Raw genomic sequence first — 26,413 nt, forward strand, 5'->3', positions numbered from 1 at the left:
AAAAATGTGCAAAGACTCATTTCGTTACTCACGGTTTTTTGCATTTGCGAATGTAAGTAGTTTTTGAAGTTCTCTTGGGACTTACATTCCTACAACAGCATAAAGCCAAACGTGGATTTCAAAAAAGGTCCCTAAGGGGCTTTCGTTAAGTGCAAAATCAGTGCAGAGGTCCCTCGCTCCTCTCACGTACTCTTATCCCAAGTGGTGGTGGCGGTGGGGAGCGCTTGGGTAGCACGCAAGCTCTTTTGTTCCTCCTCAGCAAAGTAGAGGTGGTGTGGCCCGAGGCTTTGCGGGATAGCGTCCCCCGCGGAGTTCAAGTCTAGATCCGTCAGCGCTGAGCCCCCGGAGGGAGGAGGGGGCGGGCTCAGGGAGTCCCTCCTTCGGGGGCGGGGCCAAGGTCTGCCCGGCCCTGCAGAGCGGAGGTCTACGGGCTCCAGTTTAGTAAAGCGCATGCAAACCCGGCCAGAAGCCACCGCACTTATCAGCAGATCTCATGATTGTTTGGTAAAGGCTCTGCGGGTCTACACAGGTCACCTCCCTCGGAACTCCGCGACTCCGCGTCGGAGCCAGCCCTCGGCCCCCCTGCAGTCGGACGGTTACAGCCGCGGGAGACCTGGAGGCGGTGGCAGCGGCCCAGGAACTAGCAGCAGCGCCAGGGTAAGTCTGGGCATATGTTTATCTCTCCGTGTGCCCAACTTTCTGATTACCGGTCTGCCTGTCCTACACCCAGGGCCTCTGTGATTCTACATTTATTTTCCTTAATCGGGATAGATAAAATATTTCATGGGATTCCAAGGCTTTTTTTTATCCGTTTACTTTTGAATGGTTTTCACTTGTTTTATCCCACTGCTGCCTGTTGCCAAACAGCATGAATGAATGATGCAATCCTACATAGGGGAGTCATCAGTACAAGAGTAGGAAAATCTCCAGAATTTAGAGTTGCAGTGTCTGACTTCATCAACTTCTTTACCATTAGAATTAGAATTTTAAATATGTACTTACCAGATACATTGTTGTAAAGGTAGAGCTTCAAGCTGGGAATTAAATAACTAATTCTTCTATTCATTAAACTTATGTACTATGTTTTCTTTATATGTGACTTGCACGTTGTGTTTACTCTTTAAATATTTGACTGACCGGTATTTGAATGAGTATCAGGGAAGGAAAATTAAATCCAGGGTTTCTATATGTTATTACAACTGCCTGGTGTGTTTTCAATATAATGATCATAGTCCTGTCCCTTTCATGTTGGGAAACAAAGTAGTCAGGAGGTTTTAAGTTTTCAGTTTATTTGATACATGTCTAATAACTTTTTAAGCTAACGTTTTATTGATGTATAATTTAATGCAATAATATGTACCCATTTTAGGTGTACATTTTGATGAATTTTGACAATGTTGTACACACTTACAATCACCACCACAATAAAACACTTCCATCACCCTTAAGTTTCCTAGGGCCTCTTTGCAGTCAGACACCCCCACTCCTAGCCCTACTGGCCTGATTTTTGTCATAATAGCATTTGTTTGTATTTTCTAGGGTTTCATATAAACAGAATCATATTGTACGTACTCTTTTGTGTCTGGCTTCTTCTGGTCAATATAATGTTTTCTATATTTATTCATGTTACAGCATCATTAGTAATTCGTATCTTTTTATTGCTGAGTAGTGTTCTATTCTAGGAATGTAACACACTGTGTTTATCCATTTATCTGTTGGTGGTCATTCTAGTTTTGGGCTATCATGAATAAAGCTGCTTTGAATATGTTTTTTGTTTTTTTACATACATCTATTTATTTATTTATTGGCCACACCACATGGCACGTGGTATCTTAGTTCCCCAAACATGGATCACACCCATTCCCCCTGCATTGGAAGTGTGGAATCTTCACCACTGGACCACCAAGGAAGTCCCATCCCTTAGCTGCTTCTTTTTTTAAAATATATATTTTAAATTAATTAATTAATTTTTGCCTATGTTGGGTCTTCCTTGCTGCTCGCGGACTTTCTCTAGTTGCAGCGAGTGGGGGCTACTCTTTGTTGCGGTGTGCGGGCTTCTCATTGAGGTGGCTTCTCTTGTTGAGGAGCACAGGGCTCTAGGCACTCGGGCTTCGGTGGTTGTGGTTCACGGGCTTAGTTGCTCCCTGGAATGTGGGATCTTCCCAGACCAGGGCTCGAATCCATGTCCCCTGCATTGGCAGGTGGATTCTTAATCACTGCGCCACCAGGGAAGTCCCTGAATATGTTTTCATTTCACTTGAATAAATCTCCAGGAGTGGGATTGCTGACTCTTACGGTAGGTAAATGTTTAATTTCGTAAGGAACTGCCAAACTGTTTTCCATAGTGGTTGTACCATTTTACATCCCCACCAGCAATGTATGAGTTCTAGTTGTTCCATATCCTCACCAATACATGGTATTGTCAGTCTTTTTTATTTTTGTTATTCTTCTGAGTTTATTTGCACATCTTTTTTGAAATATCTATTGCTTATATTTTAATGGGTTGTTGTTTTATTGAGTTGTAAGAGTTCTTTATTCTAGATACAAGTCCTCTATCAAATATATGTATTGTGAATACTTTCTCCCATTCTGCGACTTGCCTTTTTTTCTCTTTCTTTCTCCCTCACCCTGTCGCCATAATGGTGTCTTTTGAAAAGCAGAAGTTTTTAATTTTGATGAAGTCCAATTTATCACTTTTTTCCTTTTATTATTCATGCTATTTGGGTTTTATTTGAGAAAATTTTGCCTACCTTAAGGTTGTTCTATTAGTATCTATTGCTGCATAATAAATTATCCCAAAACTCAGCAGCTTAAAATGACATACGTTTATTTTCTCACTTTCTGTGGGTCAGAAATCTGGGAGCAGCTTAGCTGGGTGGTTCTGGTTTAGGGTCTCTTAAGAGGTTGCAGTTGGCCATGGTCAACTTATCTGAACACTTTACTGGGGGAGGATCTGCTTCCTAGAGCACTCACCTGGTTATTGGCGGGATTCAGTTCCCTGAGGGTTGTTGGACTGAGGTCCTTAGTTCCTCACTGGCTGTTTGCTGGACGTCCCCTCAGTTCTGCCACATGGGCCTCTCATTGGGCAGCTACCAACATGGTAGCTGCCTTACCCCAGAGCAAGGAGTGGGGGTGCTGGGGCAAGATGGAAGCCACATTCCTTTTTTTTTCCCTTTTTTGAGATTAACTCACTTTTTTCTTATTTTATTTTAGTTTTTGGCCTCACTGTGTGGCTTGCAGGATTTTAGTTCCCTGACCAGGGATTGAACCCAGGCCCCAGCAGTGAAGGTGCCGAGTCCTAACCACTGGACTGCCAGGGAATTCCCTGAGATTAACTCACTATAAAAAAAAACACTTTAAAAAAAAAAAACACACTTTTATAATATTTTTTAATTAGAAATAATTATGGATTCACAGAAGGCTGCAAAGAAATATACAGGGAAATCTCTTGCATTCCTCCTTCCTCCATGTCCCTTCCCCCGAAGACAACATCCCAAGGAACTGACATTGGCACAATCCATAGAGCTTGTTCAGACCTCACAGTTATACACACACTCATTTGTGTCAGTCTAATTTTGCAAGTGATATCCTATCACCTCTGCCTCACTCTATTCACTGGAAGAGAGTCACTATACCCAGCTCACTCTCAAGGGTAGGGGGTTACAGATGGGTTGGGATAGCAGGAAGTCGGTTCACTAGGTTTTTTGGAATTTTTGTTTTTTGGCCTCACTGTGTGGCTTGTGGGATCTTAGTTCCTTGACCAGAAATGGAACCCAGGACCCCTGCAGTGGAAGCACAGAGTCCTAAACACTGGACCACCAGGGAATTCCCACTAGGGGCCATTTTAGAGGCTGCCTACCACAGGTGTGCAATTTTCCTCCTGTGTTTTAGAAGTCTTATAGTTTTAGCTTTTGTGTTTAGGTCTTGATTCATTTGGAGTTAATTTTTGGCATTGGACTACAAGTTAGGGAAGAATATACATTAGATTTCTATATTTTATTAAAACTACCAGGTAGGATTTCAATATAATAATGATCAGAGTCTTGTCATTTTCATGCTGGTGAAACAAGGGATGTCTTAAATTTTCACATGATCTAATACATGCCCAATTTAAAAAAAAGAAAAAGGCCAGTAGCAAAGTATGAATTCTAAATTAGAGAAATAGAGCGGGCCTTTATAATTAAACCAATGGATCAAGAATAAACTCTATTAAAGAAGCAAATTGGAAATATTCCTTTTCTTGTCATGCCATTCCGGGCAGTGGGTTCTCTTTAAGAAAGGAGCTTCCGGGGAGGTTTGCTAGGATGCAGCTCTCGCTGGCCTGCAGGGGAGTGGGATTCAGAACACCTGCAGAAGCCAGCTGTGCTCAGCAGAGTGGGAAAGAAACGCTAGACTTGCATGCTCAGGTACGAGGCTTTGAGTACACCTTGTACTCTTCCTCCTTCACAGGAGTATTATCCTGTGTGACTCCGCTGAGAGAAGGGTACACCGAACCCTTTCTGAGTTCAGTGAGGACCGTATTTGAACCTTCCAAATGATTTATTTCCATTCTGGCTTCCTTCCTTTGTCAACCTCTACTTTGCTTTTTCTTGCTGCTTGTTCTTAACTATTTCTTTTTATCTCTTTTTCTCTTCTGAGATTTAGCACCTTTATCCACTTTTTTTTTTTTTTTTTTTTTTGCTGCTTTGGGTTTTCGTTGCTGCGTGCAGGCTTTCTCTAGTTGTGGCAAATGGGGGCTGCTCTTCGTTGCGGTGCTCGGGCTTCTCATTGCGGTGGCTTGTTGTGGAGCATGGGCTCTAGGCATGTATGCTTCAGTAGTTGCGGCACCCGGGCTCTAGAGTGCAGGCTCAGTAGTAGTGGTGCATGGCCTTAGTTGCTCTGCGGCATGTGAGGTCTTCCCGGACCAGGGCTCGAACCCATGTCTCCTGCATTGGTAGGTGGATTCTTAACCATTGCGCCACCAGGGAAGTCCCTATCCACTTCTATTTACAGTTTAAATGATGAGGATTATAATTTAAAGTTGTTGGCTTCGTTCCCTCGTTATTGGGCAGCAGGATTCCCCTCTGACTGTTCTTGGAATGTTGTTGACTTTCCTCATTTTGAAGACAGCAGGGACCGTTTTGTAGAGCCTGTAATGGACCTGTGTTGGCTTCTCTGTATTTGTATTATGTTTTCCCAGTAGATCCTCTTTCCCTTTCTCTCTCCTTCCCTTGCCTTTGAGCCTTGCTAATCAGGTGTAGGTGATTTCCTATCAGACTCGAAGCTTTTGCAGAATTAAAGCCACAGAAGAGTGTTTCCTCCTCTGCGTGCTTCAAGGAGACAGAAGTGAAGGGCTTCCCAGGGGAAGCAGTCTTAGGAGAATTTGCAGCTGACCCTCCTTTGTACCGGTCCTGCTAGGAGGGACAGTGAAGCTAGACAGTCTCCTCTTTCTTCTCCTGTGTCTGGACCTTGATGTTCATGTCCCTGTTTTTTTCTAGGCTCTTGCTCTTGCAGAACTCACAAGATCTCTCTTAAAGAAATTTGTAGTCAGAACTTTATGCTGTGTTTTTATTCAGGAAAGAAGCAGAAAGAGAAGAGTATTGTCTCCTAGGAATCCAGCCCTGGAGAAACGTGAGTCCAATTTGTCTTCTGTTTTCATTGTCATTGTTGTATATTTATCAGTTAACAGTTTAATATTCACTGAATAAAAAAAATTTTTCTGCTGTAACCTATGTGGCATGCTTAAAAATCTCAGGTTCCCCGAGGAATAGCTGTTCTTTTTTATCATAAAATATACTATAATGCATTGACCAGAAACCATAGTCCTAGTTACAGGAATGCTCTTTGACTCTCCTCTGATTCAGAAACTCTCAGACTCCATTGGGCATTGTTTCACTGCTTGGAGGGCCCCAAACAGACTCACCCCTAAGACCAAAGCCACCCCAGGTGACGCCCATCTAAGCCCAGGAAGCTTTGCTCTGTCGGCTTCCTCAACCTCTGTACCAGCTTATATTTGTTCTTACACAGGTGAAGGTAAGAGGTCAATCCCAGCAAAAGGGGAAGTTGGTGAAGGTGATCTTAGATGCCTCTTGCAAGATACTTAGATGGAGAAGTTGGAAGAGAGTTTGGATGAGGAAGTTTTTCTCCTTTTATCTAAAACCAGACCTCCTAAGTTTGGCCATGAAGGAAAACTTGTTTTTATACTTTTGGAGCTGGGGGTGAGAAGGGGTTGTCCCTGTGGCTTCTTTACCAGTTGGCCCTCTGCTTCCCCAAGATGGACCTGCTTGAGGTCGGGTGGGCAGGAGTCCTGTCCTGAGACACAGAAGGCAGTGGTCCAGTGGTCGGGACCAGCCCTGGGAGCTGCCATGTCTAAGCACAGACCTTTCCACCAGGATTTCTTCCACCCCCGTCCTGTCCCTCTTCCTTGCAAGGGCCAGATGTGAGGGATCCAGAGTCCATTCTCCAGCAACGATTTTTCTAATGTACACAATTCACTTTGAAGCAACTGAACTTACTCAGCAGATTTCCCCTCTGTCCCCTGGAGCTATGAGCATTTTGACTTTGTATGAATCATGAGTCACTCCTGGTGGAGACAATGAAAAAAAGAGGGAACCAAAAGTGAGTAAGGAGGCAGAGCATTTTACATTGCGGGTTGGGAAGCGCTAAAGGAAGCTGAATTTGTTCTGCAGTCTAAGCAGGGGATTGAAACCCAGGTAAGCTGAGGGGTAGAGGGCATATCCCCTGGCACGAGCATTTAGTGGGCAAAGTTAAGGTCATGTAATCCAGCTCCATCTGCTAGGGAGGGCATGAAAAAAGAATCAGTCTTCCATGTAACTGCAATGTAATGTTTGTGTATGGCTGTTAGCATAACTGGCACCATCATGGACCCTTACAGTTTCTCCTGTCCTTCCGCTGACCCTACCCAGGACGGTACTGTGCAGTGACTCACTTCTCTGTCATCAAGGGCTTTGTAGTTAATAGACATTGTTTAATAATCATTAGGACCAGGTAGCCTCTATGCTCTGTTAGTCCCCAAACAATGATGAAAACCCTCCCCTGCTGTATTCCCGGCACCCACGAGACTACTTACCCATTCATAAATCTTGGCTTGGGGAGTGCACGCCCTCGTTCCAAGCACCTACTCCCAAGCACTATAAAATTGTCCCAATGGCCCCTTGCTCATGGGAAGTGCAGCTGTGAATGCTTCTGGATTGTTGTCCACCCAATCCAGATCCCACCCTTTGAGTAAGTTACCTATGATAAACCGATCCATTGATTATACAGAGCTGCCTGCCTCATTTTTCGGTCTCAAGATGCCTTCTCAGTTTGGTGGGCAGTTTTCGTTCCCTCTGTCCTCCAATAGTTTGTCTCAAAAATCCTGTCTTTGGAACCAAAATCTGTCTTTGGAACCACAGTGCAACCCAGGATGCAGGTGTCAGCAATTCTGAGTCATAAGTCAGGACTAATGTTCATCTGGGTCTGTGAAAATCAGTCCTCACTTTATTTGAGGAAATGTACATTTCCTTTCATATTTGAGGCTCATGGTCTGGTTGAAGCTATTGCTGATATCAGTGGTTGGAAAGAGTCTAAAGGTGCTGGCTTTTCAAATGTGAGCAATAATGATTTGTCTGATCATCCCAACGAGACTGGGAACCTCTTGAAGATGGTGTGCATTCTGCATTTCCCAGGACTTGTGCTAGGCACAGAGAGGCACTGTAGATTGGCTTCATCTTCTTACATCTTTGAGGCTTCAGGAGCCTGTCAGTCATTCTCAGGAGTCTTGCCCATTCTCTGTTATTTGTGTTGCCTCCTGTACATTCTTTTTTTTTAATTTTTAAATTTTATTTTATTTTTTTATACAGCAGGTTCTTATTAGTCATCAATTTTTTTTTTTTTTTTTTTTGCGGTACGCAGGCCTCTCACTGCTGTGGCCTCTCCCGTTGCGGAGCACAGGCTCCGGACGCGCAGGCCCAGTGGCCATGGCTCAAGGGCCCAGCCACTCCGCGGCATGTGGGATCCTCCCAGACCAGGACACGAACCCGTGTCCCCTGCATCGGCAGGCGGACTCTCAACCACTGCACCACCAGGGAAGCCCCAGTCATCAATTTTATACACATCACTGTATACATGTCAATCCCAATCACCCAGTTCATCACACCACTATCCCCATCCCCCCACGCTTTCCCCTCTTGGTGTCCATACGTTTGTTCTCTACATCTGTGTCTCAATTTCTGCCCTGCAAACTGGTTCATCTGTACCATTTTTCTAGGTTCCATATACATGCATTAATATACGATATTTGTTTTTCTCTTTCTGACTTACATCACTTTGTATGACAGTCTCTAGATCCATCCACATCTCAACAAATGACCCAATTTCATTCCTTTTTATGGCTGAGTAATATTCCAATGTATATACGTACCACATCTTCTTTATCCATTCATCTGTTGATGGGTATTTAGGTTGCTTCCATGACCTGGCTATTGTAAATAGTGCTGCAGTGAATATTGGAGTGCATGTGTCTTTTTGAATTCTGGTTTTCTCTGGGTATATGCCCAGTAGTAGGATTGCTGGATCATATGGTAGTACTATTTTTAGTTTTTTAAGGAACCTCCATACTGTTCTCCATAGTGGCTGTATCAATTTACATTCCCACCAACAGTGCAAGAGGGTTCCCTTTTCTCCACACCGTCTCCAGCATTTGTTGTTTGTAGATTTTCTGATGATGCCCATTCTAACTGGTGTGAGGTGATACCACATTGTAGTTTTGATTTGCATTTCTCTAATACTTAGTGATGTTGAGCAGCTTTTCATGTGCTTCTTGGCCATCTGTATGTTTTCTTTGGAGAAATGTCTATTTAGGTCTTCTGCCCATATTTGGATTGGGTTGTTTGTTTCTTTAATATTGAGCTGCATGAGGTGTTTATATATTTTGGAGATTAATCCTTTGTCCATTGATTTGTTTGCAAATATTTTCTCCCATTCTGAGGGTTGTCTTTTCATCTTGTTTATGGTTTCCTTTGCTATGCAAAAGCTTTTAAGTTTCATTAGGTCCCATTTGTTTATTTTTGTTTTTATTTCCATTACTCTAAGAGGTGGATCACAAAAGATCTTGCTGTGATTTATGTCAGAGTGTCTTTCCTATGTTTTCCTCTAAGAGTTTTATAGTGTCCGGTCTTACATTTATGTCTCTAATCCATTTTGAGTTTCTTTTTGTGTATGGTGTTAGGGAGTGTTCTAATTTCCTTCTTTTACATGTAGCTGTCCAGTTTTCCCAGCACCACTTATTGAAGAGACTGTCTTTTCTCCATTGTATATCCTTGCCTCCTTTGTCATAGATTAGTTGACCATAGGTGTGTGGGTTTATCTCTGGGCTTTCTATCTTGTTCCATTGATCTATGTTTCTGTTTTTATGCCAGTACCATATTGCCTTGATTACTGTAGCTTTGTAGTATAGTCTGAAGTCAGGGAGCTTCATTCCTCCAGCTCCGTTTTTTTCCCTCAAGCCTGCTTTGGCTATTTGGGGTCTTTTGTGTTTCCATACAAATTTTAAGATTTTTTGTTCTAGTTCCGTAAAAAATGCCATTGGTAATTTGATAGGGATTGCATTGAATCTGTAGATTGCTTTGGGTAGTAGAGTCATTTTCACAATATTGATTCTTCCAATCCAAGAACATGGTATATCTCTCCATCTGTTGGTATCATCTTTAATTTCTTTCATCAGTGTCTTATAGTTTTCTGCATACAGGTCTTTTGTCTTCCTAGGAAGGTTTATTCCTAGGTATTTTATTCTTTTTGTTGCAGTGGTAAATGGGAGTGTTTCCTTAATTTCTCTTTCAGATTTTTCATCATTAGTGTATAGGATTGCAAGAGATTTCTTGCATTAATTTTGTATCCTGCAACTTTACCAAATTCATTGATTAGCTCTAGTAGTTTTCTGGTGGCATTTTTAGGATTTTCTATGTATAGTATCATGTCATCTGCAAACAGTGACAGTTTTACTTCTTCTTTTCCAATCTGTATTCCTTTTATTTCTTTTCTCTGATTGCCGTGGCTAGGACTTCCAAAACTATGTTGAATAATAGTGGTGAGAGTGGACATCCTTGACTTGTTCCTGATCTTAGAGGAAATTCTTTCAGTTTTTCACCATTGAGAATGATGTTTGCTGTCGGTTTGTCGTATATGACCTTTATTATGTTGAGGTAGGTTTCGTCTGTGCCCACTTTCTGGAGAGTTTTTATCATAAATGGATCTTGAATTTTGTCAAAGGTTTTTTCTGCATCTATTGAGTTGATCGTATGGTTTTTATTCTTCAATTTGTTAATATTGTGTATCACATTGATTGATTTGTGTATATTGAAGAATCCTTGCATTCCTGGGATAAATCCCACTTGATCATGGTGTATGATCCTTTTAACGTGTTGTTGGATTCAGTTTGCTAGTATTTTGTTGAGGATTTTTATATCTATATTCATCAGTGATACTGGTCTGTAATTTTCTTTCTTTCTTTTTTTTTTTTTTTTGCGGTATGCAGGCCTCTCACTGTTGTGGCCTCTCCCGTTCTGGAGCACGGGCTCCGGACGCGCAGGCTCAGTGGCCATGGCTCACGGGCTCAGCCGCTCTGCGGCATGTGGGATTCTCCCAGACCGGGCACGAACCCACGTCCCCTGCATCGGCAGGCGGACTCTCAACCACTGCGCCACCAGGGAAGCCCTAATTTTCTTTTTTTGTAGTATCTTTGTCTAGTTTTGGTATCAGGGTGATGGTGGCCTCATAGAATGAGTTTGGGAGTGTTCCTTCCTCTGCAATTTTTTGGAAGAGTTTGAGAAGGATGGGTGTTATCTCTTCTCTAAATGTTTGATAGAATTCACCTGTGAAGTCATCTGGTCCTGCACTTTTGTTTGTTGAAAGATTTTTAATCACAGTTTCAGTTTCATTACTTGTGATTGGTCTGTTCATATTTTCTATTTCTTCCTGGTTCAGTCTTAGAAGGTTATACCTTTCTAAGAATTCGTCCATTTCTTCCAGGTTGTCCATTTTATTGGCATAGAGTTGCTTGTAGTAGTCTCTTAGGATGCTTTGTATTTCTGCAGTGTCTGTTGTAACTTCTCCTTTTTCATTTGTAATTTTATTGATTTGAGTCCTCTCCCTCTTTTTCTTGATGAGTCTGGCTAATGATTTATCAACCTTGTTTATCTTCTCAAAGAACCAGCTTTTAGTTTTATTGATCTTTGCTATTGTTTTCTTTGTTTCTATTTCATTTATTTATGCTCTGATCTTTATGATTTCTTTCGTTCTGCTCACTTTGGGTTTTGTTTGTTCTTCTTTCTCTAGTTCCTTTAGGTGTAAGGTTAGATTGTTATTTGAGATTTTTCTTGTTTCTTGAGGTAGGCTTGTATAGCTATAAACTTCCCTCTTAGAACTGCTTTTGCTGCATCCCATATGTTTTGGATCATCGTTTTTTCATTGTCATTTGTCTCTAGGTATTTTTTGATTTCCTCTTTGATTTTTTCAGTGATCTCTTGGTTATTTAGTAACGTATTGTTTAGCCTCCATGTGTTTGTGTTTTTTACGTTTTTTTCCCTGTAATTCATTTCCAATCTCATAGCGTTGTGGTCAGAAAAGATGCTTGATATGATTTCAATTTTCTTAAATTTTCTGAGGCTTAATTTGTGACCCAAGATGTGATCTATTCTGGAGAATGTTCCATGTACACTTGAGAAGAAAGTGTAATCTGCTGTTTTTGGATGGAATGTCCTGTAAATATCAATTAAATCTATCTGATCTATTGTGTCATTTAAAGCTTCTGTTTCCTTATTTATTTTCATTTTGGCTGATCTGTCCATTGGTGTAAGTGAGGTGTTAAATTCCCCCACTATTATTTTGTTACTGTTGATTTCCTCTTTTATAGCTGTTAGCAGTTGCCTTATGGATTGAGGTGCTCCTATGTTGGGTGCATATGTATTTATAATTGTTATATCTTCTTCTTGGATTGATCCCTTGATCATTATGTAGTGTCCTTCCTTGTCTCTTGTAACATTCTTTATTTTAAAGTCTGTTTTATCTGATATGAGTATTGCTACTCCAGCTTTCTTTTGATTTCCATTTGCATGGAATATCTTTTTCCATCTCCTCAGTTTCAGTCTGTATGTGTCCCTAGGTCTGAAGTGGGTCTCTTGTATACCGCATATATACGGGTCTTGTTTTTGTATCCATTCAGCAAGCCTGTGTCTTTTGGTTGGAGCATTTAATCCATTCACGTCTAAGGTAATTATTGATATGTATGTTTCTATGACCATTTTCTTAATTGTTTTGTTTTCGTAGGTCCTTTTCTTCTCTTGTGTTTCCCACTTAGAGAAGTTTCTTTAGCATTTGTTGTAGAACTGGTTTGGTGGTGCTGAATTCTCTTAGCTTTTGCTTGTCTGTAAAGCTTTTGATTTCTCCATCGAATCTGAATGAGATCCTTGCTGGGTAGAGTGATCTTGGTTGTAGGTTCTTCCCTTTCATCACATTAAGTATATCATGCCACTCCCTTCTGGCTTGTAGAGTTTCTGCTGAGAAATCAGCTGTTAACCTTATGGGAGTTCCCTTGTATGTTATTTGTTGTTTTTCCCTTGCTGCTTTCAATAATTTTCCTTTGTCTTTAACTTTTGCCAGTTTGATTACTATGTGTCTTGCCATGTTTCTCCTTCAGTTTATACTGTATGGAACTTGCTGCACTTCCTGGACTTGGGTGACTATTTCCTTTCCCATGTTAGGGAGGTTTTTGACTATAATCTCTTCAAGTATTTTCTTGGGTCCTTTCTCTTCTCCTTCTGGGACCCCTATAATGTGAATGTTGTTGTGTTTAATGTTGTCCCAGAGGTCTCTTAGGCTGTCTTCATTTCTTTTCATTCTTTTTTCTTTATTCTGTTCCACAGCAGTGAATTCCACCATTCTGTCTTCCAGGTCACTTATCCGTTCTTCTGCCTCAGTTATTCTGCTATTGATTCCTTCTAGTGTAGTTTTCATTTTACTTATTGTTCATCTCTGTTTGTCTGTTCTTTAATTCTTCTAGGTCTTTGTTAAACATTTCTTGCATCTTCTCAATCTTTGCCTCCATTCTTTTTCCAAGGTCCTGGATCATCTTCACTATCATTATTCTGAATTCTTTTTCTGGAAGGTTTTCTATCTCCACTTCATTTAGTTGTTTTTCTGGGGTTTTATCTTCATCCTTCATCTGGTACATAGCCCTCTGCCTTTTCATCTTGTCTATCTGTGAATGTCGCCTCCTGTACATGCTTATGAGGTTCTTTAGCCTATTCCATTTGTCTCATTTTAGGTCCTCTAACATCGTTTGTTTGTCTGTTGCTGGCTTTCTCTCCATTTACAAATGGCTCATTTTCCATGCTCAGTGGAATTGCACTGCATTAAGCACTGCTTCTCTGCTGATAGACTTCTGTCTTCTAGGCTTTTATAGTGAGCCTGCTTAGCCATGTAATAGTAGGTTAATTCCCTCTGGACCAGAGCCAAATGGGTGTTTCTGAGACACAGAGAGTGGGATGTGGAGCTCCTTGGAGTTCGCTGGCTTGGTGGGAATTTGACAATTTATGAAACCTGTTTCTATCTGCTGGTCTCCCAAAGAATGGGCAGACTTTCTTCTTTCACTATTTCTCTAATAATTAGTGATGTTGAGAATCTTTTCACGTGCCTGTTGGCCATATGTATGTCTTCTTGGGGGACAGTCTGAATTCTTGCTGAAAGTCTTTTACATTTCCTGGGTCCACGTTCCTTCCTTCCTTCCTTCCTTCCTTCCTGCCTTCCTTCCTTCCTTCCTTCCTTCTCCCTCCCTCCCTCCCTCCCTCCTTCCCTCCCTCCCTTTCTTTCTTTCCCTGTGTTGGGTTTTCATTGATGTGCACGGGGTTTCTCTAGTTGCATCATTGCAGTGTGTGGGCTTCTCGTTGTGGTGGCTTCTCTTGTTGTGGAGCATGGGTTCTAGGCACGTGGGCTCAGTAGTTGTGGCACACAGGCTTAGTTGCTTCTGTGGCATGTGGCATCTTCCCGAACCGGGGGTCAAACCCGTGTCCCCTGCATTGGCAGCCAGATTCTTAACCACTGTGCCACCAGGGGAGTCCCCACGTTACATTCTTAACAATGTCTAACCTTATTTAATTCTGCTTAATTTATCCACCTCTTTTATATTGTCTCTGTGCATTTGAGACCCAAGTTTCAGTTCTTTGGCCATCATTTAGGAACCGTATGACCTTGGGTAAAGCATTTAACTTCCTTATACCTCTATTAGTTAATCTGTGAAATGGATGTATTAATATTGTTCCTGCAGAAAGGCATGGGACTAGCCCCAGATAATGGCTTTGAGTTTCCTTCCAACTTCAGAATATATGATATTGATTCTGTTTCTCTGTTATAGTCATCATTGCTTGTTAAGGACTTTAATTTTAGGGTAATAGCACACTAAATTGGAATTGTTTTATTGAGAATAGTAATCTACTCGATTCTCTGTTCTCAGGAACTGCTTAGATTCAACTCTAGTTCATGAAACATTTAATTTTAGCACCCACTGTGGTGGAAACAGAAAGATAATTCAGTCAAGGTCCCTACCCTGAAGGAACTCACATTCTAGGAAGGGAATGGGAGTGATTAATTAATTCTCTGAGGGGGTTATGAAGGAGCTAGTACAGGGAAAATAATTTAATCTGAACCTTAAAGAATACATAGGGATTTTCCCATTAGACATGAGTAATTAGGTGATTTCAGGCAGAGGGAACAGCATCTGCAAAGGTACAGAGAACTAAAAAATCATGACATGTTTAAGGAACAAGAAGTCCTCTGTATTCCTTGAGCATAAGGTGTGGGTGTATGTATGTGAGTGTATGTGGGGGGAGAAGAACAATGGGGAATAGATTGGTGAAATAGGATTTAAATCATGAAGGGCATAAATGAATAACAGAGACATTTTGTTAATTTATATGCTAATGATGAGGAATGGATGAGCAAGGGCATCAGGAGGTCTGATGTGATTAACCTGATTTGATTCTTCAGTCCTCAGCAGCCAGACCTGAACACAGGCAGGCATAGCAGTAGAGTTAAAATTTAAGTGCAAATGACTATGTTAAAAAAGAAGTCTTTACCTTTAAAAAATACATACTGAAGTATTTTTGTATGAAATGATGTGATTTGCTTTGAGATAAATCAGATTTATCTCAGAGGTGGAAGTGTGTGGGTGTGAGATTGCGATTTGTAATAAACATATATTTGGTCCTGTCCCATTTCTGGCACAGAGCTCCTAAAACCCTTGGAATTTCCTGTGATGAGAGGGATAAAGATGTGTCTTATGTTAATGAGGTGACTTTTGGACCCACCTAAGGATGGGGGCTGTTTGCCATGAGAGCCAAGCATGTGATGAGAGCGTTGGAACTTTTGGTCCCACTGCCCTGACCTCTGGGGAGGGAAGAGAGGCTGGAGGCTGAGCTTAGTCATCAATGACCAATGATTCAATCAATTATGCCCTTGTAATGAGTCCTCCACAAAACCCGGAAAGGACGGGGTTCGAAGAACTTCGAGGTTGGTGAACACATGGAAATTTGGGGAGAACAGCATGCCTGGAGAGGGCATGGAAGCTCCATGCCCCTTTCCACATACCTTGCCCTGTACATTTCTTTCATCTGCTGTTCCTGAGTTATATCCTTTTAGAATAAATCTAGTAAAGTTCTGTGAGTCACTCTAACAAATTAATCAAACCCAAGGAGGGGGTTGTTGGAACCTCCAGTCTATAGCCGGTCAGTCAGAAGCACAGGTGATAATCTGGACTTGTGGACTTGTGACTGGCATCTGAAATGTGTGTGTGTGTGTGTGTGTGTGTGTGTGTGCGCGCGTGTGTGTGTGCGTGTGTGTGTATGTGTGTTGGGGGTGGAGTGGGGTCAGTCTTGTGGGACTGAACCCTTAACCTGTGGAATCTGATGCTTTTCCTATGGGTAGATAGTGTCGGAATTGAGTGGAAATGTAGGATACCCTGCTGGTGTCCGAGAATTGCTTGGTAGTGTGGGAGCCCTACCCCCCCAATGTTGGAATTGGGGTGCAGAACCTTTTATAGTGGGGTGGATGAAGCAAGATTTGCTATGATTGTTGAAGCAGGATGATAAATACATGGAGTTCATGTATTTGTACTTTCTATTTTTGTATGCATTTGAAATTTGCCACAATAAAAAGTTAAAAAAATGGTTAGTTATGGGTATGTAATTCAAAATGTTATCATTTATTCATTCATTCAACCTTCAGAATTAATTGAGCATCTACTCAAAAGAGGTTCAAAACAATAGGTGTTTTGGAAAATTTTGGATCTTAGTATAAAGAGCTTGCAATCCAAGAGTAGAGGTGCTATGCACATAACTCAATTTAAGGTAAGTTGGAACATTATGAATTCCATATCTGAAAAAAACAGATCTACATGAAGTACTGTGGAAGTTCTGGGGAGAGATTTTTTTCCAGCTCAGGGGAATCAGGGAAGACTTGATAGTGAAGATGGCATTTGAGCTTTATTCATTCACATAATTCAACAGATATTACTGAGTCCTACTGTATGCCGAATACTGTTCTCAGTCTTAAGGATCCAGCAGTGAACAAAGCTGATAAAGATCCTACGCTTGTGAAATTTACATCCTAATGGGAACAGATAGACAACACCTAACAAACATAAGTTTTATCGTGTGTTAGAAGATGAGAGATGTTACAGAAAAAAGAAGTAGGGCATCGTGAGGGAGGTTAGTAATGTTGGGGGTAAGGTTAGGGAGGGGGGGTTACAATGGTAAACAGGGTGGTCAGGTTGACATTTGGGCAAACTCTTGCCAAGGGAATTGGCCAAGTGGATATTCGCGTGAAGAGCCTTCCCTCCGAGGGCACAGCTGGAGCAAAGGCCCTAAGTGGGGAGTCTGCCTGGTGTATTTGCAGAGCAGCAAGAGGACCAGCGAGGCTGGAGCAGAGTGAACAAGGGGGAGAGGAGTTGAAAATGAGGTCAGAGAAGTAATGGGGAGGGCATGGTGGTGGTGGTGCCAGAGTTGGGGGGCAGACCTTCTAGGGAATCATAAGAACTTTGGTTTTTACTTTTAGTAAAATGAGGAGCCAGTGAAGGATTTTGAGCCAGAAGTGTAGCATGATTTGCTTATAGCTTACAGTGATTCCCTGACTGTTATGTCGAGAGCAAATACTGGGGTGGGGACCTTTTAGGAGGCTTTTGGTATAATCTTGCCAAGAAACATTGGTGACTCAAGCTAGAATGATAGCAGTGGATGTGGTGAGAAGTGGTCATAGTTTAGTTAGAGCTTAAAGGCAGAGCCAACATCATTTCCTGAAAGATTGGATGTGGGATTTGAGAGAAAGAGAAATGTCAAGGGTGACTAAAGAATGGAATTGCCCTCAAGGGAGAGAAGGAAGCTGCAAGAATGACAGTTTTCTGGGGGGAGGGAAGAGCGGCAGTTCAGTTTTGGACATGTTAAGTTTGGGATGTTTACCAAACATCTGAGTGGAAGTCAGGTAGGTAGTTGGAGTTTAGAGTTTGGGAGAGAAAACTGAGCTGCAGGTGTACATTTGGGGGTTACTGTCATAGAGACAGCATTTAAAGCCATGAGCCTGGATGAATTAATTCATCTAGGGAGTGAGTATAGGTAGAGAAGACCAGGGACGGACCATGGGCCATTTCAACATTAAGAGAACGGAAGAGAACCAACCAGCAAAGGAGCTTTTAGCCTCAAAGAGCCGATGATCTGTGAACCTGGGAAGTCAGTCCTCTAAGTTGAGGGATGAGCTTGAACAAGAGTGTGATGCTGGGGGAAAAAGCAGATTGTTGATAACCAGGAGCAGATGTGTTTAGTATTCATGTTTTTTAAGAATAGTTTTCTGTTAAATGGAGGCTTATTCACATTTAGGTTGATAATGTTAGTGCAGAGTTTAAGATTCCATTATCTAACTGGATTCATTAATTTACCCTCCCTTGCCTATTTTTATTGGGTCTCTAATGAAACTCACATTTCCTGTTTGGAGTACTCTCTTGTAAGGGGTCAAACAAGGATCAACAATTTTTTTTTGGTAAAGGGCCAGATAGTAAATATCTCAGGCTTTGCAGGCTGTACAGTCTCTGATGCAGCTACTCAACTTGTCTGTTGTAGTGGGGAAGCTGCTACAGGCACATAAACGATGAACATGGCTGTGTTCCAATAACACTTGATTTTGGACACTGAATTTTATGTAATTTTCATGTTTCACAAAATATTATTCTTCTATTTTTTCCCACTACTTAAAAGGTAAAAAAGTCATTCTTTGTAGGCTGTACAAAGATAAGTGGCAGGCTGGATTTGGCCTACTGGCTGTAGTTTGCTGACCTCAGGCTTAAAAGATTTTTTTTTCCAGGTCCACTTTGAACCAGATCATTCTGCCAAATGCATTGTTTTTCTTTTTTTTTTTTTTTTTTTTGGATTTATTTATTTATTTGTGGCTGTGTTGGGTCTTCGTTGCTGTGCGTGGGCTTTCTCTAGTTGTGGTGAGCAGGGGCTACTCTTTGTTGCAGTGCGTGGGCTTCTTGTTGTCGTGGCTTCTCTTGTTGCAGAGCATGGGCTCTAGGAGTGCGGGCTTCAGTAGTTGTGGCACATGGGCTCAGTAGTTGTGGCTTGCGGGCTCTAGAGCTCAGGCTCAGTAGTTGTGGCACATGGGCTTAGTTGCTCTGCGGCATGTGGGATCTTCCCAGGCCAGGGCTCGAACCCATGTCCCTTGCATTGACAGGCAGATTCTTAACCACTGTGCCACAGGGAAGCCCCAAATGCACTGGTTTGAAATCAGTTACAAAGTGGGTTAGCCAGACTCTTTTGAGTCTGTTTTCAGCCACTGTTTATGCTGATTTGCATTGTCCGTGTGGCGTTGTACATGACATATTAGTCTCTTTGATGGGTGAGTGGTCTGGGTGACCTCTAGGATCTAGTTCACGTCCATGATTCTAGTCCAGTGATTTTCTTAAAAAAAAAAAAAAAGAGAAAGAAAGAAATACTCAAAATTCTTTTGAAACTCTCCTCCATAGCTTCGGCAGCACTGTGGTCTCCCAGAATTTCTTCCCGTGACCTTTCCCTCTCATTTTCCTTCTCAGGCTCCTGACTTGAATGTCCCGTTCCTGCGCTCTGTCCTCAGGCCTCTTCTTTCTCCCTTTTTCCACTCTCCGTGGTGACTTCCATCAGGCTATGACTTCAGTTACCACCTCTGCACCAGAGACTAACACGTGTGTATGTAGCTCTGACTTCTCTTCTGAGGTGGAAAGCAAGGTTTCCCATTAGCTAGAAGTTAAAATCCAAACTCCTGAGCCCAGCCCACACTAACTCTCCGTGCACTGCCTGGCAACTGGACTGGGCTGTTGGGCAGCTTCCAGCACGTCATCCATCCTTCTAATGCATCGCCTTTGCCCTTGCTCTTCCCTCAGCCAACATTACCCTCTCTCCTTGCTGCCGTCTCCCTCCCTGCTAATTCCCAGCACACCCCAAATTGATACCCTGCCCTTTGAGAACCCACTCAGAGGGCCACTTACTCTGCAAGATTCAGCTTAATGCCTGTACTTCTTGGAAGCCCTGTTTCATAGACAAGGTTCAACGTTTCCTCTGTGTGCTCATGGTACCTTACGCACATTTCCATTGTAGCCCTTGCCTTTATTGCTCTGTTAGGTCAAAAGTCCTTGAATATTGGTTGAACATCAAATATATTTATAAGTTGGTACCTTCACTAGACAATGCTTGGGAGCAGAGTTTGGGTCCCGCTAATCTTTGTAACCTCAGATCCTGACATTTAGAAGATACTTAATTTGTGTTAAAAAAAAAAAAAGAATGATTCCATGAGGACATGCTTATATGGGCTACACTGACTTTGATACAAATTAAAATATATTGACAGTCGTAGGCAAAATTAGACCTTTTTATGACTATATTTTATGTCTTTAACTACATTTATCTTTTTCTGTTGTAGGAGGAAAATTCTTCCCAGGATGGTCTCCCATTCAGAGTTGAGGAAACTTTTCTGTTCAGCTGATGCAGTGTGCTTTGATGTTGACAGCACAGTCATCAGAGAAGAAGGAATTGATGAGCTGGCCAAATTCTGTGGAGTTGAGGATGCTGTGTCAGAAATGTAGGAGCAGTATTTACTCACCTTATGAAATGATAAAGAATTGCAAAGGAAGAGTGACTTTTGGATGACATGCAGGACCAGAGCCCAGAGCCTGATCTTAGTCCCTGCCTATGAAACATGGGCACTAGGCTTTTTCTTCCATCACTGAGAGCTGACTTTGGTAGTGTACATCATCCAACCATCCCTTTATACAAATATTTATGGCAAAAAAAATATATGGTTGCCTCTGACAAACAAGTATGGATGACATACTCTTAGCTTGGTCAGGGGAATGATGACGATAAGTAACCAAAGAAGATGACCTGGGGGGTCTCCAGGGGTCCAGTGCTGTGTGGCCTTAGTGGTTTGTTAGAAAGCTAGTTACAGTTCAGAGTCTCTCCATGGATGCCTGGGTGAGAGTCCCTCCCTCCCTCCTGCCCTCCCTGTGTCACCTGCAGTCACTAGGTCATGGACCATTTCATGTTCAGCTTCCTTTGATGCAAGAGTACAGGGCCTTTGGTTTCTTTCTTGGTTTACAAACACTCACAGCTTCCAAGGCAGGTACCTGTGGATAGTATATGTGGTTTTCTTAGCTCACTGGGTGGTGTATTTGTGGATGCAAAGGATAAAGGATTCTCTTTACTGATGTCTTTTGTGCCTTGGTCTCATTTGCTCTGCAAAATAGACTTAGGCTATTTTGGCTTCAAAATATTAATGCGATTCTCAAGCAAACCTTCAGTGGTTTATCCCAGGCCTCACTCACTCCCATGGCCATGCACCACGTCTGTTGTATGGTGGGGCACCTTCCTCGTGCGTGGACCTTGTGAGGAGCGGGGGAGGGTAGGCATGTAAACTTCGAAGACAGCACTTAGCTGGCCTGATTTTTGGGTCTTCCTCCTAGGACACGGCGAGCCATGGGCGGGGCAATGCCTTTCAAGGCTGCCCTCACAGAGCGCTTAGCTCTGATCCAGCCCTCCAGGGAACAGGTGCAAAGGCTTATAGCAGAGCACCCACCTCACCTGACCCCCGGCATAAGGTAAGGGGCTCCCTGGTCTGGGTACACTATCTCCCTATCAGCACCTGCATTTGGGGGCGTGTCCTCCTGAGGGTATCTCACCGTTACTTTAGAGCTCCCTTCTTTGTGGTTCCTTCGGTACTTGTATATGGTCTTGTCTTCTAGTTGGTCTTGCCCACGTCTGCCCTCCCTCTCTCCCCACGGAGAGCCTAAGCCTCCTCTTCTTCTTGTGTTTCTGGGTCCATGGGCAGAATAGAGTTGTGGAATGGTTTCCTAAAGCAGTTAATCCCCACCCACTAATTTCTAAGTGCTTTTAGAAAAACATATATAAAACATTAATTCATTAGGCGGTATACCTTGTCTGATGTACCTTGGGCAAATGCATTTGGAGAAAAAATATATTTGAGTTTCCTTTTCATGTTTTCTCTTTTATATTAATCAGCATTTGGTATTTTATATGTTTTTTGTTTTTATTTTTTCAGGGAGCTAGTAAGTCGCCTACAAGAGCGAAATGTTCAGGTTTTTCTAATATCTGGAGGCTTTAGGAGCATTGTGGAGCATGTTGCTTCAAAGCTCAACATCCCATCAACCAACGTATTTGCCAACAGGCTGAAATTCTACTTTAATGGTAAGTCTTTAATAGTAACATTTTCTCCTTCTTCTCAGTTTTAGTATTCAACATCCTAGGTAATGTCTGTTGGAATGCAACTCAAGCAAGGTGGCATCAGAGTTAAATGTTGAGGTAAAGGATTCTCTTTACTGATGTCTTTTGCACCTTGGTATCGTTTGCCCTGCAAAATAGACTTAGGTCATCATCTCTCCTACCTTCAGTATCGATATAATCATCTATCTGTATATAAATGTCTGTACTGAGTAAAATGTTAGTTCTTATGTAACCCTCGTGACTTATTTTGTTATGCATCATATTTCAGTTCTATGAAAGCTCTCATGTATCTGAATCAGTTTAGACTCAGGAAGGAGAGTTAATTTGTGAGCAAGTCGCTGCACTTTAGCTGCCTTTGGAGGCACCTCCTGGCCCCTCTCTGGACCATCACAGAGCCACAGTTGTAGTTTTCTGTCATCTCAAGATGTCTCCAGTTATGTCAAGGGGTGGCTGACATTCTTAACACCAAATAATATTAATTAAAAATAAATTAAATGTGTTAATAGAACACTTTTTAAGGGTCTGTAGATAGAAATCATTAAAAAAAAAGAAGTAGAGAATAAGTGTGGTAATTACTGTAAGAATGGAAATAATCCATCAAATATAAATTGGAATCTCCTCTTAGATGAAATTGTATATCAACATGTTTTAAATTAATATATTACTATTTCATGGTGTTCTGCCACCTCAACAAGTTTTGAGAATTATGACACTGGAAGCTTAGAGGATAAAATTAATTTACCCCAAGATGTTTATCATCTAAAGGAGTAACCTTGACAAGAGGTGTTTGTAATTTAAAAGCAAAGCTTGTTCATCTGAGGAATAAGTGTGAAAGTCCAGCCTGTGTCACTTTACTAAAGGCTGTTTTTAGCTTTGTGAGCGACATGAAGGTGAGGCTATCATCTATGCAAAAGGCTGGCCCTACTGATAAAATCCTGTGGATCTTTAACTGTTTTAATGGCTCTTTTAAGGTGAATATGCAGGTTTTGATGAGATGCAGCCAACAGCCGAATCTGGTGGGAAAGGAAAAGTTATTAAACTTTTAAAGGAAAAATTTCATTTTAAGAAAGTAGTCATGATTGGAGATGGAGCCACAGACATGGAAGCCTGTCCTCCTGCTGTATGTATTAAGTGTACTAATTTTTTTGCGTTTGTACTTTTACTATTGACAGCTGACTTAGAACTCAGTACAATTTGTGAGAGTTAAACAAAAACCTGTATCAGCCTAAAATAAAAAAACAAAATAAATAAAACAAATTCAATCTCAATATATTAATTGACTTTTTGCAAACCCAAGGAGGGTTGCAAATAAGGAACTTAAAAACCTTTTAAAACTTTCAAAGACCCCTGTCCCTGCAGGATGGCTGCCACCTCTTAGCCCGAGTATGTGCTCAACAAGGTTTGGCTTCATTTCCACAAATAATACAGCTCTTATTACTATAACCGAAATTGTAATGTTTTATATTTGATAAACTATTTCCTCATACGTTATGAGGAATCCTTGTAACAGCCCTGTGAGGTAAAAGCATTATCTTCTCCTTTTTACTGATCAGGGAACTGAGGCTCAGGGAGGTTTGATACCACGCCCATATTAAGGCATTTTATTCCTCTGAATTAACATTGTTTTCTGAGACTAGCAGGAAACAAGTGCTATATAGCCAATATCTTAAGTTAAGCCAATATCTTAACTTATCACATGTCCCTTTCACGTAGGAATTTGACTATATTGTCTTGTTCTAACTTAAGAAAAACTGAACCAAAAATATAGTGGTGAACGTTTTACTACCTAGTTTCCTGAGCTCTAAAAATAGTATCTTTCTCTGTCAATGATTAAGCATTCATGGTTAAAGAATCTTTTGGGATCCTTCTAACACTACTTGAGTCAGTTCAAGATAACACATTCTTAGATGATTTATAGCCAATGTTGGGGTCGACTAAGTAGTGAACGCCGGGCTAGTTGAATAGCAAGGCATAAAATGCAGGGTTCCCTCAGGGGGCCCCCGATCCCGGTGTCCAGAAAGAGCAAAATTACAAATTCCAGATGACCCTACCAGTCAGAAAATGATACAGCCTGACTGAACCAAGAGAAAGTGGTGTGCATGCAGGTGTGTATCCCTGGAAGGTGGTCAGAGGAATCTGTGCCCTAAAGGACGGTTAGCAGCCTCCATGTGGAGACCTGGCAGGACTTGGTGGGGTGTGTGTGGAATTTCTAGAGGGAGGGGAAGCAGCAGAGCACAGTAAGGATGTACTAGCATGGTCCTAGGCACGAGTGAGCTTTCTCTTCAGCAAGAGAAGAAGACCCCACATACCAGGCACTCTGGTGTTACCTTTGGGTCCTGGGAAGCCCTGGAAGGCTTCTGAACCAAGAAGGAACAAGTCAGTGTGTTAGGACAGCTGAGCTGGTGCTGGCATGCAGAAAGGGCTGCAGCAGAGGCAGGGAGCTCAGTTAGGAGGAGGCTAAATTTAACTAGAAGGGAAGCATCTAGTTATTCCCTGCCCCCGGCCCTGCCGCCCACCCTTGTATGGTATGAAAATAAAAATGAAGACAAAGGTCAAGTAAGAGAATTTTGTACTTCTAAATTAGTGTATATTGTGTCTGTAGCCTGGCAGAAAAAGAGAAAACACCATTTAAAAAGATCATTGACTAAAAGAAGGTATCACTGAGCAGAAATTAATGAAACAATGTAACTTTAAATGATTCTACCAGTGAAAAGTGGAGTGCTGCTAACACACTCTGGGGTTGTCATCTCCTTCAGCCCAGAATAACATGCCCTCCTGGGAGGGAGGTCCCTCAGTTTCACCCACGATGCCAGCTGGGAAATACCTGCTCTGGTCCTGATTCCAGGCCTCGGGCATTTCCACGGCACCACAGGCTTCTCTTTGATCTTCTTTCTCTGAAATTGTCTGGCCTGGAGGTGATTGCCACCTAGTTTAGAACTCAGATGTTTACCACCTGGTGTGGTTTTAGTTTTGTAAGCAATTGTCTTGGTTTTAAGAGGGCTTCAGTTCTCCTGAAGCCCACAATGTCCAGCTGAATGCATCTGCAGCAGTGGTGGTCAGACTCATTCATTCTCAGGGCAGGGTGAGGGGAGGCTCCCGGGGAGCTGGGGAGGGAGGTGCCCCAGGTGAGGCTGGGCTCACCTCTTTGCACAGAGTTTATTCTTTTAAACAACACTTACTGCCCTAGGCTGCTGCTGTATCTTTGTCTCTCTCTTTTAAACTATTTCCCTTTTGTTCTCTTCTTAGGATGTTTTCATTGGATTTGGAGGAAATGTGATCAGGCAACAAGTAAAGGACAACTCGGAATGGTACATCACTGATTTTGTAGAGCTTTTGGGAGAACTGGAAGAATAAGATCAGTTTTTATACAGTTCATAACAACTTCAGGTTAATTTTTAAACGTTATACAGTTTGATACTGTTTGCTTCCAATTGCATATTAGGACTTAATATATAAATTTAGTACTGATTATCTGTACTTCCAAGTAAACTATAGTTAGGGCTCATAGAACATTGTGGTTCTTTTTTTTTTTTTTTTAACTGTAGCTCCGGTATTATTATGACCATTTAATTACCTGGAGAGTTTTATAATTTGAATTCTTTATGTATTTTCCTAGCTATATTTTATTTGAAGGCTTTTGAAGGTGGATAGTAAATTAAACACCTTCATTATTGGAAATATGGATTAGGCAGCTTTAAGTGAAATTGGTTTTCCCTTTATATATAAATAAAAGTTTATCCACGTATCAGAACAGATTTGTAGAATTTTTTTTTTTTTTCCTTTGGAGCCACACCACGCAGCTTGTGGGATCTTAGTTCCCCGACCAGGGATTGAACTCAGGTACTCAGCAGTGAAAGCACTGAGTCCTAACCCACTGGACCGCCAGAAAATTCCCGATTTGTAGAATTTTAAATTTTGCCTATCATGTATTTCAGTATCCAGTAATTCAAGTATTTAAGTGTTTGAGTAGAAACGACCTCCGGGCAAGGAACCAAGGAGTCGAGACCCTCCTGAGCACAGGGCAGAGCGCTTGTCACAGTGAATCCACCACTCAGCCCCCGCCACTGAGGGAAACGCTGGGCCAGAGGGATGGAAGTACTTTTACTACCTCTTGGTATTTGTCATATAGGGAACGTTGCAGAGATTTTTTTAGAAAGATAACCATGGCGCCTGAAACAAAAGTACGGACCTTAAAAAATGGATATTTGATAATCACATGAACTAGGAGAACTGAAAACAAGTTTTACTCATCCCAAATGAAGATCAGTGTTTGCCCTTAAATGGATTAAAAATAACTCCTCAGAACATATATGAACAATTTCTTTCTTACAGAGGGCTTGGGAGGACCTGAAAGCCCAGGTTCATGTTTATTCTGAGTAGCGCCTTGAAAGGGACATTTCAGAACATGCTTTGAAAGTAGGAGACTATATTCTCTCCCTGGTGGGAAGCCGGGGGGAAGACAGAGACACAGGTTTAGGGAGAGGCAGGCCATGAGTGGATACTATTGGATAATTAAGTAAAGTAGAAAAGGCCGGAAGGGTTTAACATTGGGAGTTGTTTGAAAAATTTATAATTTAACCAAATAATCAAATTTGGCCAAATTGTCAGATAATTATTTAGCCAAATAA

The 26,413-nt window shown here is 41.7% G+C and overlaps 1 protein-coding gene across 1 annotated transcript; it reads left to right on the plus strand.

Annotated features, from left to right (window-relative positions):
• Positions 1–401: 401 nt before the first annotated feature.
• Positions 402–25,536, plus strand: PSPH (phosphoserine phosphatase). Its single transcript, XM_065892150.1, has 7 exons — positions 402–657; positions 5,556–5,610; positions 19,969–20,127; positions 21,008–21,142; positions 21,604–21,749; positions 22,757–22,905; positions 25,032–25,536. Exons 3-7 carry the CDS (start codon positions 19,988–19,990, stop codon positions 25,137–25,139), a joined length of 678 nt encoding a protein of 225 aa, XP_065748222.1. The 5' UTR covers positions 402–657; positions 5,556–5,610; positions 19,969–19,987; the 3' UTR covers positions 25,140–25,536.
• Positions 25,537–26,413: the final 877 nt, after the last annotated feature.

The sequence above is a fragment of the Phocoena phocoena genome, chromosome 15, assembly GCF_963924675.1.
Source record: "Phocoena phocoena chromosome 15, mPhoPho1.1, whole genome shotgun sequence".
NCBI classification, from domain to species: Eukaryota; Metazoa; Chordata; class Mammalia; order Artiodactyla; family Phocoenidae; genus Phocoena; species Phocoena phocoena.

Coding starts and splice junctions, on each gene's coding strand:
- PSPH (XM_065892150.1), top strand. CDS start 19,988: ATGGTCTCCCATTCAGAGTTGAGGAAACTTTTCTGTTCAGCTGATGCA. Junction 21,750..22,756: donor GCTGAAATTCTACTTTAATG/GTAAGTCTTTAA, acceptor GGCTCTTTTAAG/GTGAATATGCAGGTTTTGAT. Junction 22,906..25,031: donor TGGAAGCCTGTCCTCCTGCT/GTATGTATTAAG, acceptor TTCTCTTCTTAG/GATGTTTTCATTGGATTTGG.